Source organism: Mixophyes fleayi, chromosome 1 (genome assembly GCF_038048845.1).
Source record: "Mixophyes fleayi isolate aMixFle1 chromosome 1, aMixFle1.hap1, whole genome shotgun sequence".
Lineage (NCBI taxonomy): Eukaryota > Metazoa > Chordata > Amphibia > Anura > Limnodynastidae > Mixophyes > Mixophyes fleayi.
In genome coordinates, this window is record NC_134402.1 from 36,705,702 (window position 1) to 36,722,049 (window position 16,348).

Here is a 16,348-nt window from a genome sequence, read left to right on the forward strand (position 1 = left end):
TAGGAGTGAGGGTCTTATAAAGACCGCATACAGATGTGGTGCGTTACTCCTAATTGATTTTTAGCAAAGTGCATTATTTAAAAAAAGTATGTACAGTTGTCAGTGTTGTTGGTGTGATGCCAATTTTCGGCTGGAATTCGTATTGCGGTGAATCCTCACATGACGCTCGTTAATGTATACATTGTGTATTACTGCGCTCAATAACATACACAAAATAATTGGACTGTTTATAGTTAACTAAATATGTCCATCATTCTTTCTCCTCTGCAGCAGTGTGCTATGTTAGGTGAGAGATGCTACTCTAACAGAGTACACAGACTTGCTTTGTTGAAATGCAGTGTGTGGATTGGTTGTTCATGTTCATGCACAGACGCGGGCCAGTGATGTCATAGTAGCTCATATTAATCAGATCTCATTAGGTGAAGTAATACTTTACTTAACAGAGCTGCAGTGGAGTGTAAGGGTAACAACTTGAAAATGTATTTTCTAGGGGTGTGCACCGGCCACTTTTAGTGTTTTGTGTTTTGTGTTCTGATTAGCTTGAGGTTTTGGGTTCTGATTTGTTTTGCCAAAACACCCGACGAAAGGTTTTGGTTCTGATTTAGGGTTTTGGGTTCTGATTTATTTTTAAAAAAGCATGAAAAGTGCTAAAATCCCGTTTTTTTTTTTCACTCCTACGCTATTATTAACCTCAATAACATTCAATAAGAATCATTTCCACTAATTTCCAGTCTATTCTGAACACCTCACATCTATCTGGACTGCGTAGTGGAGTGGCCCCGGTACCCAATTTGGTACCGGGGCCACAATACCTCCTCCAACTGGTCTGAATTCCACTGCACAGATGGCTGCTCCTACCTCCTCCAACTGGTCTGAATTCCACTGCACAGATGGCGGACACCGGATGTACGTCTAACACCAACATAGCTGTTAAGGCCGCAGTTATCCGCTTTGCAATAGGATGTCTACTGTCGTACTTTGTGCTCATGGCAAACGACTGTTGGACGGTCACATAATGCCAAAAAAAGATGTGCCAGATGGAATTGTCCTTGGGCCCTCCCACCCACCCTTATGTTGTTGAAATAGGACATGCACACTTTAACAAACCAATCATTTCAGCGACAGGGCCTACCAAACAACTGTGGCTGAAATGATTGGTTTGTTTGGGCCCCCACACCAAAAAAGCTAATCATCTCTCCCTGTACAAACTAAACTGGCTCTACTGAGGCAAGATGTCGTCCTCATCCTCATCCTCTGATTCCTCTCCCCTTTCAGTGTGTACTTCCTCATCCTCACACATTATCAATTCGTCCCCACTGGACTCCACAACCACAGGTCCCTCTGTAGTATCTGGAGGCCAGTGCTGTACTTGATTGAGGAATTGATAATTCATTTTTATGAACATCATTTTTTCAACGTTCTGCGGAAGCAACCTCCTTCGCCACTCACTGACCAGGTTCCCCGCTGCACTAAAAACTCTTTCGGAGTAAACACTGGAGGGAGGACAACTCAGGTAACTTGGGACTGCACAAACAATGAACGTAGTAATAGAAATGGCAGTACCTCTTTTTTGGAACTACAGAAACAATGAACGTAGTAATAGAAATGGCAGTTGCTCTTTTTTGGGACTGCACAAACAATGACCGTAGTAATAGAAATGGCAGTTCCTCTTTTTTGGAACTACAGAAACAATGAACGTAGTAATAGAAATGGCAGTTCCTCTTTTTTGGGACTGCACAAACAATGGACGTAGTAATAGAAATGGCAGTTCCTCTTTTTTTGGAACTACAGAAACAATGAACGTAGTAATAGAAATGGCAGTTCCTCTTTTTTGGAACTACAGAAACAATGAACATAGTAATAGAAATGGCAGTTTCTCTTTTTTGGAACTACAGAAATAATGAACGTAGTAATAGAAATGGCAGTTCCTCTATTTTGGAACTAAAAATATAATGAACATAGTAATAGAAATGGCAGTTCCTCTTTTTTGTAACTACAGAAACCATGAACGTAGTAATAGAAATGGCAGTTCCTCTTTTTTGGGACTGCACAAACAATGAACGTAGTAATAGAAATGGCAGTTCCTCTTTTTTGGGACTGCACAAACAATGAACGTAGTAATAGAAATGGCAGTTCCTCTTTTTTGGAATTACAGAAACAATGAACGTAGTAATAGAAATGGCAGTTCCTCTTTTTTGGAATTACAGAAACAATGAACCGAGTAATAGAAATGGCAGTTCCTCTTTTTTGGAACTACAGAAACAATGAACGTAGTAATAGAAGTGGCAGTTACTCTTTTTTGGGACTGCAAGAATATATTGCTCTATAATATTTTTTATACTTTTTCAATTTTTTTTTAAAAAAAAAATGTGGGTATTTTTTTTTACATTTTTGAAAGATTTTTGGCTCATTAACAAATTGCTATGGACTTATCAGAAACAAATACAGGACAAAAGCACCACTTGACTCAGCAGCACAGACACTGGACAAAGCACCACTGGAATCAGCAGGGCAGAGCACTGGAAAAAGTACTACTGGACTCAGCAGGACAAAGCACCACTTGACTAAAGTAATCAGCAGGACAGAGCACTGGACAAAGTACTAATGAACTCAGCAGGACAAAGCACCACTTGACTAAAGTAATCAGCAGGACAGAGCACATCAACCTCCCTCTTCAGTAACCACAGGGAGAATGAAGATGGCGGCCGCGAGCGGGGCATTTATAAGATCCGAGTCTCGCGAGATCCGACGCGAGACTTGGATGTCATAGCCTCGTTTTGCATTCCTTGGGCGGCCGGAAGTACCCGAACAGTGCTCGGATCCCGTCGGATCCGCACTGTTCGGGTGGGCTCGGATTAGCGAAATCCGAGCCCGCTCATCTCTAGTATTTTCCATTCATGATTCAAATCAGAAAATTTCAATTTGGAGTTTATGGGATGTTAAACTGTGTATCCGATATAAAGCTCGTTAACCACTGGAGTTAAAAAGCATGCTTTTATAGTGTTCTTTAACGCCAATAAAAGCATGCAAATGGATATTGGGATAGAAGTTATTGGTTCAAATCACGCCATACCCACTTCAGCTTACTCTCATAGTTCATAACAATAAATTATAAATCATCTTTTCATCATTTGCGGGATATTAATTGAAAAATATTTGGCCTTTTTAATGATTCAGTACTTCCTTAGATTTATAGGAGATTCATAACAGCTACTGATTTGAGTTTTAATTATCTTACTAGAGCAGAACATATCAATGAAGCAGCAAGGCTCAGCTATGCTGGGACAACGAGTAGGAGAACACGTGCGTGTAAATAAGATTTTTTTAAATTTTATTTAAGTCCCCCTTACTATATACCAGCCAATGTTATGTTGGCCACCTCTGGGAGTTCCTAGAGGGCAGGAGGGGTGGTGTATGTGTGAAGGGGGTGGGGCTTCACAAATTGCGTCATTTTGGCCCCGCCCAGTGCCGCAATTCCTATTTGGGGTCTTTTTACAGTGGCAAAAAGACCCAAAACAGACATTACATCACTGGGGCGGGTCCAATATAATTCACAAAGCCCCGTCCTCTCCATCTGCTCTAATCTGCAGATACGGGAAAATTTCCAGCTCTCCCGGGATTCCGGGAGACATATCCGGAATTCGGGAGTTTCCCGGACATTCCAGGAGAGTTGACATGTATGCCTTACTATCTAGAGAAAAGTGATATTATTGGACAATTATTATTATTGAACCAAAAGTTTTTGTTTTTTTGTTATACAAAAAATGTGTTTGGTTTTCCATTTAATGTATTGACATAAAACATATTTGTAGCATCTATAATATAATATGTGGAACTTGTTAATAGCATCGGAAGCCTTTTTTGTTTGTGCAGATGTAGGTCCTGGAGAATGCAGGATCAGAGCAGAAGTCTTAGATCATTACTTTTAACTTCATCAGCCACTCTCAAGCCCAGTGGTACTAACGCAGTTGCCATTATTGCTCCCACCCCACAATCGGTGCCCCTATGTCCATATTTGGACACAGTAACATTATTCTCACACATGTGGCAAGTCTTCATGATCACTCTTTTTAAGCAGCTGCTGTATAATTTAAGTGGGAATAACAGGTGAAGAATGTAATTTTAACAACAAATTTCACCTACTTATAAATGGATACTTTGTAGAGAGAAAAAGTCATTGAAAGCCTGCCTGATTGTACATACCTCCCAAGTGTCCCGATTTCAGTGGACTGTCCCGTTGTCCCGTCCGACTTACAATTTGTCCCGGTATCGGAGCACCACGCTCTGTTTCCATAGCAACCAGTTTCCCCGGTGGTCTAGGAGGAAGTGGGGCAGGATGTCTGTCCAAAAAGCGCTACTGTGCATGCTCGAACTACGCAAACAGGAAGTTCATGGGCGGTGATAGGGCTAGACGGGGCGTGGCTTATTTGTCCCTCTTTCGGAACTCAATGTTGGGAGGTATGGATTGTATACATTTCACTTTGTGTACTTGTGTCAATCCAGACTGCTCATAGAAGTGCCCAATAGACTTGTATTTATGGCCTGGACGCAAACAGACTTACGTAGGGTGGGGCATAGGCCAATTTGCATAGCGTTTCTTGTGTGAAATCGCTCTGTGCATGCCCAGAAAGGGGGCACAAGCTTATGGAAGGAAGGATGTGCAAACGCAGGCCGACTATGCCAAATGCAGCTCGTACAGACCTGCAGAAACGCGTATACACCTGCTATAGGGCAGGGGCAAATTGATGATGACCTATTGTAAACCAGGAAGTTTAAATAGTCTTATTCAATAAATATTACAATGTAAAGCAGAACATGAAAATAGATGGTGAGAATTGCATCTAGTACGCTGAAAATTAACCATTTTATTCTTCACCTTGTTAATATACAGTCGGGTATTTTAGCAAAAAAAAAAACAAAACACGATTTTCCATAAAAACATGTTAACTCTGTGCAGTAGGCGATGGTGATGTGAGAGATGTATATGTGTGGGTGAGCTAGTGAGGATCACTTAACTAGTATGAAGAAGCGTGAGTCACAGAGAGGGGAGGAAAGCTGTAATTGTCACGACACACCTGTGCAATGCTGAATGCCTCAACCAGTCATTTTCCTGACAAGTAATATAGGAAAATAGCTTAAATAGAGAGTAAAACAGATAGGATTGTATCACTGCAATTGCCATAGTGTGAACGGCTTAACGTGATATTATATTGGAGAAGAGGTGCCAAACATTGCCCTTGATAAAGTTCAGAAACTATTTTATAAGGTTAATAATAAATAATGTTCCATTACGATATTGCAGCCAGAGGGCGCTGTTCCATTGGAGCTGATATAATTTGCGTATCGGGAAAAAATGCGTTGGCGCGGTGTCTCCTTGCAGGTACATGCTCTTATTGTGCTGTTTGAAGTTCAATTTGTAATAGGAATTTTCGTGCCAGTGACCTGACTACTACCACTTTTTGATCAGCCATATAAAAAGTGTCTGTCTGGCGCACAAGGTGTCTGACCTTCAGCACTTTCAAGGGGGGAAGGCTGGCAAATTTTAACCCAAGGAGCGAAACTTGATAACCTATTGGAAACCTTTTTAAAGGAACAAAAATGCAGGTGGCCCAGTGACCCTGCCCAAGGTAGCCCACTATGGGACTGGCCCGGGGAGCAGATGCCCCCCAGCCCAGCCTGCCCCTGAGCACTTTTGCTCATGTGTAAAAATAAGGTCAGTGAAAGGCTCTGTGCCCCACTTCTAGACCAGGAATGCCCTCCTAAGTGCACCATCTCCTCCCTTAAAATCTCACAGAATGAGCTCTTGTTGTACATTTGTGCGCAGTACAAAGAGGATAACTGTGAGTAGCCCGCGTTCAGTAAAGATAACTCCGACCTGCCAGCTCCTCCAATCACAAGGGACAAACTGTATGACAACTGTACTGGCACATTAATCCTCAAATAATTCAGCAAATGGCTTTGCGGCTCATTTAGAGATGGATGCACTCAGGACGTAGGGAAAAGAAGCAACATAGATAAAATGTTTTGATGTCCATATGTGGGCTCAGTGGTTAGCACTTCGGCCTCACAGCGCTGGGGTCATGAGTTTGATTCCCCACCATGGCCTTATCTGTGTGGAGTTTGTATGTTCTCCCCGTGTTTGCGTGGGTTTCCTCCCACACTCCAAAACAGATTAATTGGCTCCTTACACTCGAATGTAAAGGCGGCCGCCACCCGGGACATTCATGTATAGGTAAATAGATCTCTGTATCTCTTTTACTGCCTAACTCTACCTGTGGGTAGTAGAAGATGATAAAAATACATTTATTTATTTTAACCCCCTGAAAAGACTAGTTAGTAATTGTTACATCTACTTAACACTAACTATAACATGTTTTCTTTAATTTAACCTGTCACCTTTGTTTGGTATAATTGAAGAAGCTCATTTGTTTTGTAGACTTGGTACAAGTTACAGTATATACACATATTCTCAGATTTCAGGTTTAAGATCTCTGTAATATGACTCTACAAGCAGCTGTATATTATTCAGACGGCACATTTAATCATTTAATCCACTCCACATTCATTTCTAAATTACACACCTTATCACGCTGAGACTAAATAAGCCACTATTGTACTCAAACTAAAAATTGACTCTACTTCAATAGCAAATGGTTTCTCTGCCTTCTACAGGAGAATAAATTAAATGTTTTTGATCTGCTTCCTGGAGATTGTCCGCAGTGGACCTCTGAAATGTATTATTCATAGCGGGTTTTCCCTCTCGTTTTAGTTACATTTTTAAGCTGTGAACCGTCATCCATACTCATTTTTCATTAAACATATTGCTTGTTTCATAAGTATAATATTTACAGGAACTTTATCTTTGTTGTTTACTGTTTGCTCTGTTGTAATTTGTAGGAAACATTTATTTTTGAGTGGTATCCTTAAAAAACAAAGAAGATATCAGATGAAAACAATTATGCTTAAAATGACAAAACAAAGCTATGTGCTGGAAAAATGATAACATAAATAAAGTAGAAATATAATGTAGTAGGGGCTAGGAGACATTCGTCATGTTCTTGCTGCAAGGACCAAACAATGGTATGTTCATCCAGATGAGGAAAGGGCTATGGGTACTGAACAAAGACAAAGGGTTTGAAAAAGTAGAGCTGTTGCCTATAGCAACCAATCAGATTCTAGTTATCATTTATTTAGAACATTCTATAAAATGACAGCTAGAATCTGATTGGTTGCTACAGGCAACATCTCCACTTCTTCAAACCCGCAACATGATGAATTATCCCTCAAAGACTGAGATCACAATAGAGTAAGTAAGTTTACGTAATTGTAGTAGAAACAATCTCTGGTTATCGGACGATATTCTGAAAAACAGTCAATGGGTAACAATATATTGTATGGCGTTTTTATTTGTCCAAAATGCGTTAAAAAGAATCATGGTTGTTTTTAATTAAAATCCATTGATAAACAAAGGGGATAGAGCCATGATTTCTGACATTCATGAGATTCACAACCTCAACCAGTAAGTCTGTGCTATGCATGGATCTGTTAACAAGTTACATGTATGAATTTTATTTTGTTATTTTTGTCCTGCCCCCTCTCTAACACAATCACACAAGTGGACTGGTGACTGTCTCCCAAATTATCAACACACTCATCTCCTGCCGCTGTCAGCAGTCTCATGATTTGATTGGCTAATCAGCAGGGTGCACATGGACAACCAGGGGATGATGATTGGACGCAATAAGGGGCTCAGACCCAAACACACCAGTAAAAGATACTTAAGTTCATTTAACATACGTACCGGTGATTAGAGTGTTGTAAGTGTATGACCTAACACGCCGTTCTCTGCTCCACAGTATCCCAGCACCAGGCCGTGCAGAGCCACCTGGAAAAACCGTCAGGAAATGCAATACTCTGCAACAACTGCGGCAGTGCCTGTAAAGGAGAGGTCCTGAGGGTCCAGGACAAATATTTCCACATAAAATGCTTCACATGTAAAGGTAGGAACATCCGTGTTTTATGGTGTCTGTCTTAGATTGTGTATTGTAAAACATGGGGCCTCAAATCTACACTGCTGTGATATACTTCCATTACTTATAAAATACTTCCTGTTTGCATCCCTATTTGTTTATCCTATAACCTTTTGCGTTATTTTCACTGCGGCACCCCCTCACTATACGCCGGCGGCTGACTTGGTGGAGCAGCGGCCGCCAGCTTCTTACGAGGTTGCCAAATGCGGCTCTTCCATGATGGTATTGGGCTGGGACTATGGTGCTGGGCTAAGAGTAGTATGCACCGGCCCTGGGTCCACTGGAACTGGGAATGGACAGAAGTAATGAGTGAGGTACAGAGGTAAAGTTGAGAGATTTGTTTGAGAAGTAGGTTGGCGCAATCTAGGGACTGGCGGACTGGAACTTTAGGCAAGTAAACATATCTGGCAACTGCATTTAAAGTAGGTTGTACTGGTGAACGTCTGGTTAGGGGAAGACCAACCATAAGAACATTGGAATAAACAATGTAGGGGATTATGAGTGCATGCATTAACGTTTTGCAGTGTCTTGTATGAGCTAGATGTGTAATCTGGAGATGTGTCTTAGATACATGCAACAGGATTTTCAGACAGACTGGAATTGGGGAACAAAGGACTGAGTCAAGGATGACACCCAGACAGCAGGCTTGAAGGGCAGTGTTTATTGTTGTATTATCAGCAGAAATAGAGATGTCAGGTAGGTAGTTACTGTTGGCTGGAGGGAATATTCAGTTGTAGGTTTACTAGTTGGCACTTGGCAGGGACGCCATCAGTAATCGTGGGGCCCAGTACAATGAAGCAGGCAGGGCCCCCCGATGAACCAGGGCCGTCTTTCCGACTGGGCACGATGGGCTGGTGCCCGGGGGCCCAGTGGGAAAAGAGGCCCAAGGCAATGAATAAAAAATAACCTGTAGAAAAAAACCGAAAAAAAAACCCGACTTACCTTTTGTGGTCACGAGGGAGGGAGAGAGAGACTTCAGGAACTTAACTTCCGCAGTGGAACGCATGTGCGTTCCACCTACAGGAAGTTTGGCATTTGGAACGCAAGTTTGCTTTCCAAATGCCGAACTTCCTGTTGGTGGAACGCATGTGCGTTCCACTGCAGAAGTTAAGGGCTGAAGGTAAAGTTACGGCTCTGCCCGCTGTCCAGTCCCGTCTTCGCTGCTGTCTTCAGCCTGGCTGTCACAGAGACAGCCAGGCTGAAGACAGCGGGCCACCTGGTATGTGTGTGCAGCCGGGCCCCCTGGTGAGCCCGGGCCCGGTTGAAGGGTACCCCCTGTACCCCCCTGATGGCGGCCCTGAGTGTCAGATAATATGTGTGTGTTCTACAAACACGGGTTCTTCCACCTAGTGACCTAGAATAAAGATTGAATTTATCTGTCCGTAACCGTAGAGCGCTGCTTCTAGGGGTTTGGCGAGTTGGTTCTGTACCTGAATTGATGTCCATAGAACTAGAAATGTTAGTCCCCTTAGGTTATACACATTTACATCAGATGTGGCCAATTCAAGTCCTGGGTTTCACATAAGGTCTCTTGGTTTCAGCCGTATCATTCGCAGCAGCTACAGGGCAGGTGTAAGTGCCGACTGATAGTGATGACTGACACGGCATCGTCTTAATAATAAAAGCCACACTAACTAGTACAGAATGTGTGTCTGCAAGGAAGATTGACTATGTAACATGGATTGTGTGTACAGTACATATTAATAGCATCTTGACTGAGTATTTAATGTAAAAAAATATATATATTTTTTTAAATCCATATTTTTAATAATGATTATACTGTTCATTTATTTTAGAATTTAAACATTTTCTATTGTGACCCGGTAGTGCATATACTGCTGTGTGTTGTGTGTGTCTACATACGACAAGTATCGTTTAGACAGAGCGCACTTACATCCAGATGCTAATTAAAACGTATCTTGAAATACATTTGGATATGAATACGGTCTGAGCTACGCACAAGTTCCGTGCTCTCTTTCAAAGCGCAAGTTGGGTCCAAACATGGATCAGGCCCGGAATCTCCGGTGCCCTGTACCTTAGTATTGAGTATCTTCCTCTGATCTGTATCATTTACCTGGTCATCTCCTTGTAAGCCAGCCACGTAAATACCAATCAGATTGCAGCTGCCGCTTTGACACTAGACATTGCCCAATTGCAGTGTGCTCAATAATTTCTCTATATCTGCACAATCGGACAGTATAGCCATTTTGCTTGCAGTATTGGTTATGTTATTAGCTACATAAAGCAATTGTACTTTTTAGGTACTAATTTTCCCTCATCTACAGGTGATCAGTCATCATATCAACAGGTGAAATTACTAATTATATCTCGGTCACAGTTTTCAGTCTTGCAGTATGTGGCAGAAACTCTTTTTAGGGAGATTACCTTGGACTTCTGCACTTGATTTGTGTGTCTTGAGGGTTGTTGCCGCCGTTACGGATGATCCGGGTGTTCCAGTTCCCGTGCTTGTTGGTTGTTTTGTTGTTTCTGCCGTGGCGCAACCTGGGATGGGAAAAAAAGAGGGGTGTAGAAGAGAGGGGGTGGGGGGTGGGAGAGAACAGTATACACAGTACAGCCAATATACTTTGATGTTGATGATATGGCAGTTGATTATAGGTTATTTTGCAGTTTTCCGGTCTATAGCTCTTTTGCTATGTTTATAGCTCTAATGCAGTGTATACTGTTGTGGTGGTGATTCTGCTATAAGGATATAGCACTGGGGGTTATTACGGGTAGAGTGGTTTATAGCCCTATGTTTAGCTCCGTCTTTGTAGCTCGCAGTTGTGGCTGCTGTGCTCTGAGTCTAGTAGTTTATAGCTCTAATGTTAAGCTCTTACCTGTCAGTGGGTGGTGGAAGATATAGGTATATGTGGTTTGGATAGTGTGTTATATGTGTAGAGCAGGGCCTGCCCGGGTGGGAAATGTGCAGGTAATGAGCTGGGTAATCTGTGTGGTAGTGTTGTATATAGATGTGCCGTGGACTAAGTGGGATTGGATGCTATGTGTATATTAATGTGGTTAATTAGCGCTGATGTTTATATGCTCATAAGCTCTTAAAAGAGCAGTTGTAAGGTATACTGTCCTTTAGGTGGAGGGTCTGGGCAGGTATTCCGTTGGTTAGTGGGTAGGTGCTGGTTACCGGATGCTGCTTGTAGCGCTGGACGAGCGGTCAGCGTGGCTGCGGCCGAGCATATGCGTTCCAAACGCCGAGCTTCCGGCAATGAGATGGAATCCACAGGCGCCTGTGCGTTCCACTGCGGAGTGGTTCTCTCCGTATGTGCCCTTCTTGATTCTGGATGTAGTTTCTCTTTCTTTGGTGCGGTTAATGTTCAGATGTTGCTCTCTGTGTGGGAGCTTCTGAGTCTTCTTTTTGGAGTTCTTTTGAGGTTCTTATATGCTCTGTATCCAAAGAGTTTCGTCCGTGGACTTCGTCAGGGTTATGCGGACGAAACGTGTTGGGTACACAGCATATAAGAACCTCAAAAGAACTCCAAAAAGAAGACCTCAGAAGCTCCCACACCGAGAGCAACATCTGAACATAAACCGCACCAAAGGAAGAGAAACTACATCCAGAATCAAGAAGGGCACATAGATGCTCCTACAAAAGGTATTTCTGGGTCACGATAATAAAGCAAAACCACAGACATATTTTTTGGGCAAATATTGGATTTATTACAGATTGTATTTAATGATGGAATTATGCTTTAAGAGAAAACAATCATTTGTAAAAATAAATCATGCAATATTCATTTAAAACACCTGCTCAACACGTCACATGTAGACTAGTAAAGTGCTTGGATATTAATGTACAGAGACAGGTTACTGAATTTCTCCAAAACAGGATCCATCTGTGTGGAACCAAAATACAGCACATGACCTTTCAGACACGGCGAGTTGCTCAATGCGCTCACCACTAAGTCACTGACATTCTGAAGAACTAACAGATAACACACTCCATGTACTATCTCTGCGTGTTCCATGTACTATCTCTGCGTGTTCCATGTACTATCTCTGCGTGTTCCATGTACTATCTATGCGTGTTCCATGTACTATCTCTGCGTGTTCCATGTACTATCTCTGCGTGTTCCATGTACTATCTCTGCGTGTTCCATGTACTATCTCTGCGTGTTTCATGTACTATCTATGCGTGTTCCATGTACTATCTATGCGTGCTCCATGTACTATCTCTGCGTGTTCCATGTACTATCTCTGCGTGTTCCATGTACTATCTCTGCATGTTCCATGTACTATCTCTGCGTGTTTCATGTACTATCTATGCGTGTTCCATGTACTATATATGTGTGTTCCATGTACTATCTCTGCATGTTCCTTGTACTATCTCTGCATGTTTTGTACTATTCCTAATCAGAGAACACTTCCTCTTCAGAGACACTTTTAATTGGTTAGTAGGAGAATTATATTTCAAGATGACTATGGAAATTGCCCGTTTTTCTGTGAATATGAAAATATTTTGTTGCCATGCAAAAATATCCAATATTTTCCTTGTTGCACATGGTGAAAAGAAATTCCTGATTATCTCAAGCTGCCATTATAATAAGTGTCCATAAATTGCTAGAATAAAAAGGGTTATGTATAATCCAGATCTACCAATTTGATAGGTACAAATTGATAGCTGCTACACCTAGTAAATATTGGAACCCTTGTCTTGCCTTAAATAAAAGATGTTGATACTAATAATCATTGTAATGATAATAATTAGTAAATAATATCCAGTAATGCCAGTATTTTAATTTAAAGGTACTTGTACTAAATTCCCACCTTTCCCAACAAAATATACTGAACAAAATATGTCCACGTTGCTGTATGTCACCACTGTGCATCCCATTGCCATGTTAGGAGGGTGGTGCTTCTCTGTCTAAGCAGAGAGTGACTGACAGACTTGTAGACTTCCTCCGCAGAAAGTAACTGCGAGGATTGGTGGAATAATACACAGGGACAGGGATTGTGCACACTATTATATTGTCTGCTTTTTACCAGTATCACATCCCATTAGAACAGTGTCTTATAAACATTTCAGGAGCTTTACAGCTGACTGTTACGGAGTGGGGAAGTAATATTTTACTTTGTATCAGAGCAACTGTGGAAAGTCAGGTTCATGGAGACCAATGATCATTCATATTTAAACGGTATCTCTAGGTGTATCAAGAACCATATTTTGGGGGCTCTGAATTTGTCGCCCGTCTTTTTTTATGTGTGTACTGAATATTGAAAAATGTGAACGTGTAAAGAGCCACATGGACAATCATACATGTATGTGTGTCTAGACCAGAGCTTCTCACCCTGTGGTACCATTACTCCCATGGGCACAGTATACAGATTTAACGGGTACATTGCCCAAATAAGCTAAACTAAAATAATAGTGTAATATATATGTAATAAATATTCATAGAAGGAGTGTTTTATATTTAACGATGCAAAGGTTGGTTTGCTAGCATTTACAAAGATACTTAGAATTTGGAACACATTTACATAAATTAGGGGTTATTTCAATATATTGATACCCTCTTTGATGCATATAGTTGCCATACAGTTACCAATATACATATATATATATATATCTGTACTGCTCGTACCTAGACACCATCATCCTCATCATCACCATTTATTTATATAGCGCCACTGATTCCGCATCGCTGTACAGAGAACTCATTCACATCAGTCCCTGACCCATTGGGGCTTACAGTCTAAATTCTCTAACACACACACACACAGACAGACACTAGGGTCAATTTTGATAGCAGCCAATTAACCTACCAGTATGTTTTTGTCCCGTTAGCGACTCTTTACAGCCATGTTGTCGTGAGCAATGACTGTAATTTCGTTCTCACTGTTGTGGATCGGTCAGAAACTTATACACACTACACAACGGAAACGAGATTGGAACGAAAATATTTAACGGTACGACCAACCAAATGAGGCGACAATCGTCCATTTGGGCAGACTTTCGACCATCGTGTCACTACACACACTGACCCGACTTTTGAACGAACGGTCATATGTCGGCTAGTTGAGCCGATTATCATGATCATAATCATTATCATTTATTTATATAGCGCCACTGATTCCGCAGCGCTGTACAGAGAACTCATTCACATCAGTCCCTGCCCCATTGGAGCTTACAGACTAAATTCCCTAACACACACACAGACAGAGAGAGAGAGAGACTAGGGTCAATTTTGATAGCAGCCAATTAACCTACCAGTATGTTTTTGGGGTGTGGGAGGAAACCGGAGCACCCGGAGGAAACCACGCAATCACAGGGAGAACATACAAACTCGACACAGAAAAGGCCATGGTTGGGAATTGAACTCATGACCCCAGTGCTGTGAGGCAGAAGTGCTAACCACTAAGCCACCAGCATTTTGTGGTTCACTGTTGCCTAATGCTGCAGTTCTAACACAAATTGTTATTATATAGAGGTAACATATTATAAAGACATTTTGTTGTGGCACAGTGCTGCAGGTTAGAGGATGTGCGTGGCTATATTGGATTGGATGTGTGACTGGAGGAATTGGGGTCATGGATGAGGAAATCAGTGTAGCACTTGGGTGCAATAAGCCATATTCTGCTCTATGATACCAAACATTGTAATATGAGCTGTCACTGCAGATTTCCGAATGAACCTGTAAAGACTTAGGGCTAGATTTACTAAACTGCGGGTTTGAAAAAGTGGGGATGTTGCCTATAGCAACCAATCAGATTCTAGCTTTCATTTATTTAGTACATTCTACAAAATGACAGCTAGAATCTGATTGGTTGCTATAGGCAACATCCCCACTTTTTCAAACCCGCAGCTTAGTAAATCTAGCCCTTAGTATGGAAAGTCACACATGTAAGAGTCTAGACTAGACTATTTATTTTCCTTTTTGTTTTGTATTGTGAAGATATTCTGTGTGATCTCGAGCACATGCAAATTGGTCTTAGATTTAGACTTCATTTTAAAATGCTGGGATCTATCTATCTCCCCTGGAACCTTCATATTTGGTGCTTAATCACTTTGATAGAAGTGTTCCTAGAAGCAGTGTTCTGGGCCATCAGCAGATAGGACTCTGGGAAGGGTTACTATGTACGTGTCCACTGGAGTGACTTAGGCTCTGTTTATTACAGTCTACATGGAGGTATGCAAAACATTTGGCGGCTTCAGTTTATAGTTCAGAGTAAATCCAGCCAGTACCTTGTTACACCTTCCCAGAAACATGTTGCGCTGAGAGGTTAAAATGTGCGGAAAGATTTAGGATATTGAGGTCAGTGTGCTCTAGTTCAACTCTAAATTGCAGTGATAAAATAAACCTGCCTGGTATTTGTGTGCTATATGCATCTCTTGTATTGCAACATGGTTTGTCCAGGTGCACATCTTCACCCTTCAGCTCAGTGATGGGCAGCCCTGTCTTCTTGGAGGGTCCCCCCCCCCACCCAACCTTTCAAAGGGCTGCTCTGATGAAGGAGCAGACAGTAAGTTGCCCTCCCTCCTCCTCTGTGGGGCAGTCTGACATCTCTGAGGTCACGTGATGCGGAAGTCGGCTAATCAGATCGGGCGCAGCCGGCTGGTGGGGTGCAAGCGATGGCTCGACGGGCCGCCTGTTGCCCACCACTGCTGTAGCTGGATTTGCACCTAACTCTAAATTAGATGGCCCTTGATGTGTAATTGTCTGTAGTTTTGCAGCTACTAGTACTTTCATAGTGTTAAGGAACTTCTTTGGGTACTTTACAAAAAACGTCTCCTCCAGCATGAACATTTTTTCTTATAGTTTTTTTCTGTTCTATGTAAGAAATTTGTAGCCGGTGATGTCCTTGGTTGGGTACAGGATGACACATTATGTGGGGGAGGTGGGCTGGGCTGTTTGACGAGGAACAGTAATATAATACATTTTTTAAAGTGCTATTTGGGTAATATCACAAATCATAAAATGATTTTAATGAGAGTTTTATATAAACTGGAGAAGACTCATAGGGACGCCAGCGTTATTTTACTCACTTTGCATATTGCTTTTTTTTTATATTTTTCTTTATTTAGTTTAATAATGATTTACTGTTTTACATCATTTAAAAATGTCACCATTCAATTTATTGAGGTTGAATTATATCTGTTATTTTATAGAGATGGGATGCAGTGGGGCCATTGCAAGGGAACAGAAAGTGTCCTTGGTGGGCTGTACACTTACATCCGACCTTCATCTCCAGCATCATCACCAGTTATTTATATAGCGCCACCAATTCTGCAGCGCTGCACAGAGAATATTTGTCACTGTCTGCCCCATTGGAGATTACCGTCTAAATGCCTTAACTAACACACACAC

General features: G+C 41.7%; 1 protein-coding gene across 9 annotated transcripts in view; it reads left to right on the forward strand.

Moving 5' to 3' along the window:
* ABLIM2 (actin binding LIM protein family member 2) overlaps positions 1-16,348 on the forward strand; it is a 141,688-nt gene that overhangs the window by 54,588 nt on the left and 70,752 nt on the right. For all 9 annotated transcript variants that reach the window (XM_075194392.1, XM_075194413.1, XM_075194394.1 and 6 more), the window contains exon 2: positions 7,857-8,000. In XM_075194392.1, coding sequence (XP_075050493.1) covers positions 7,857-8,000 — 144 coding nt within the window. The remainder of the gene's footprint in view (positions 1-7,856; positions 8,001-16,348) is intronic.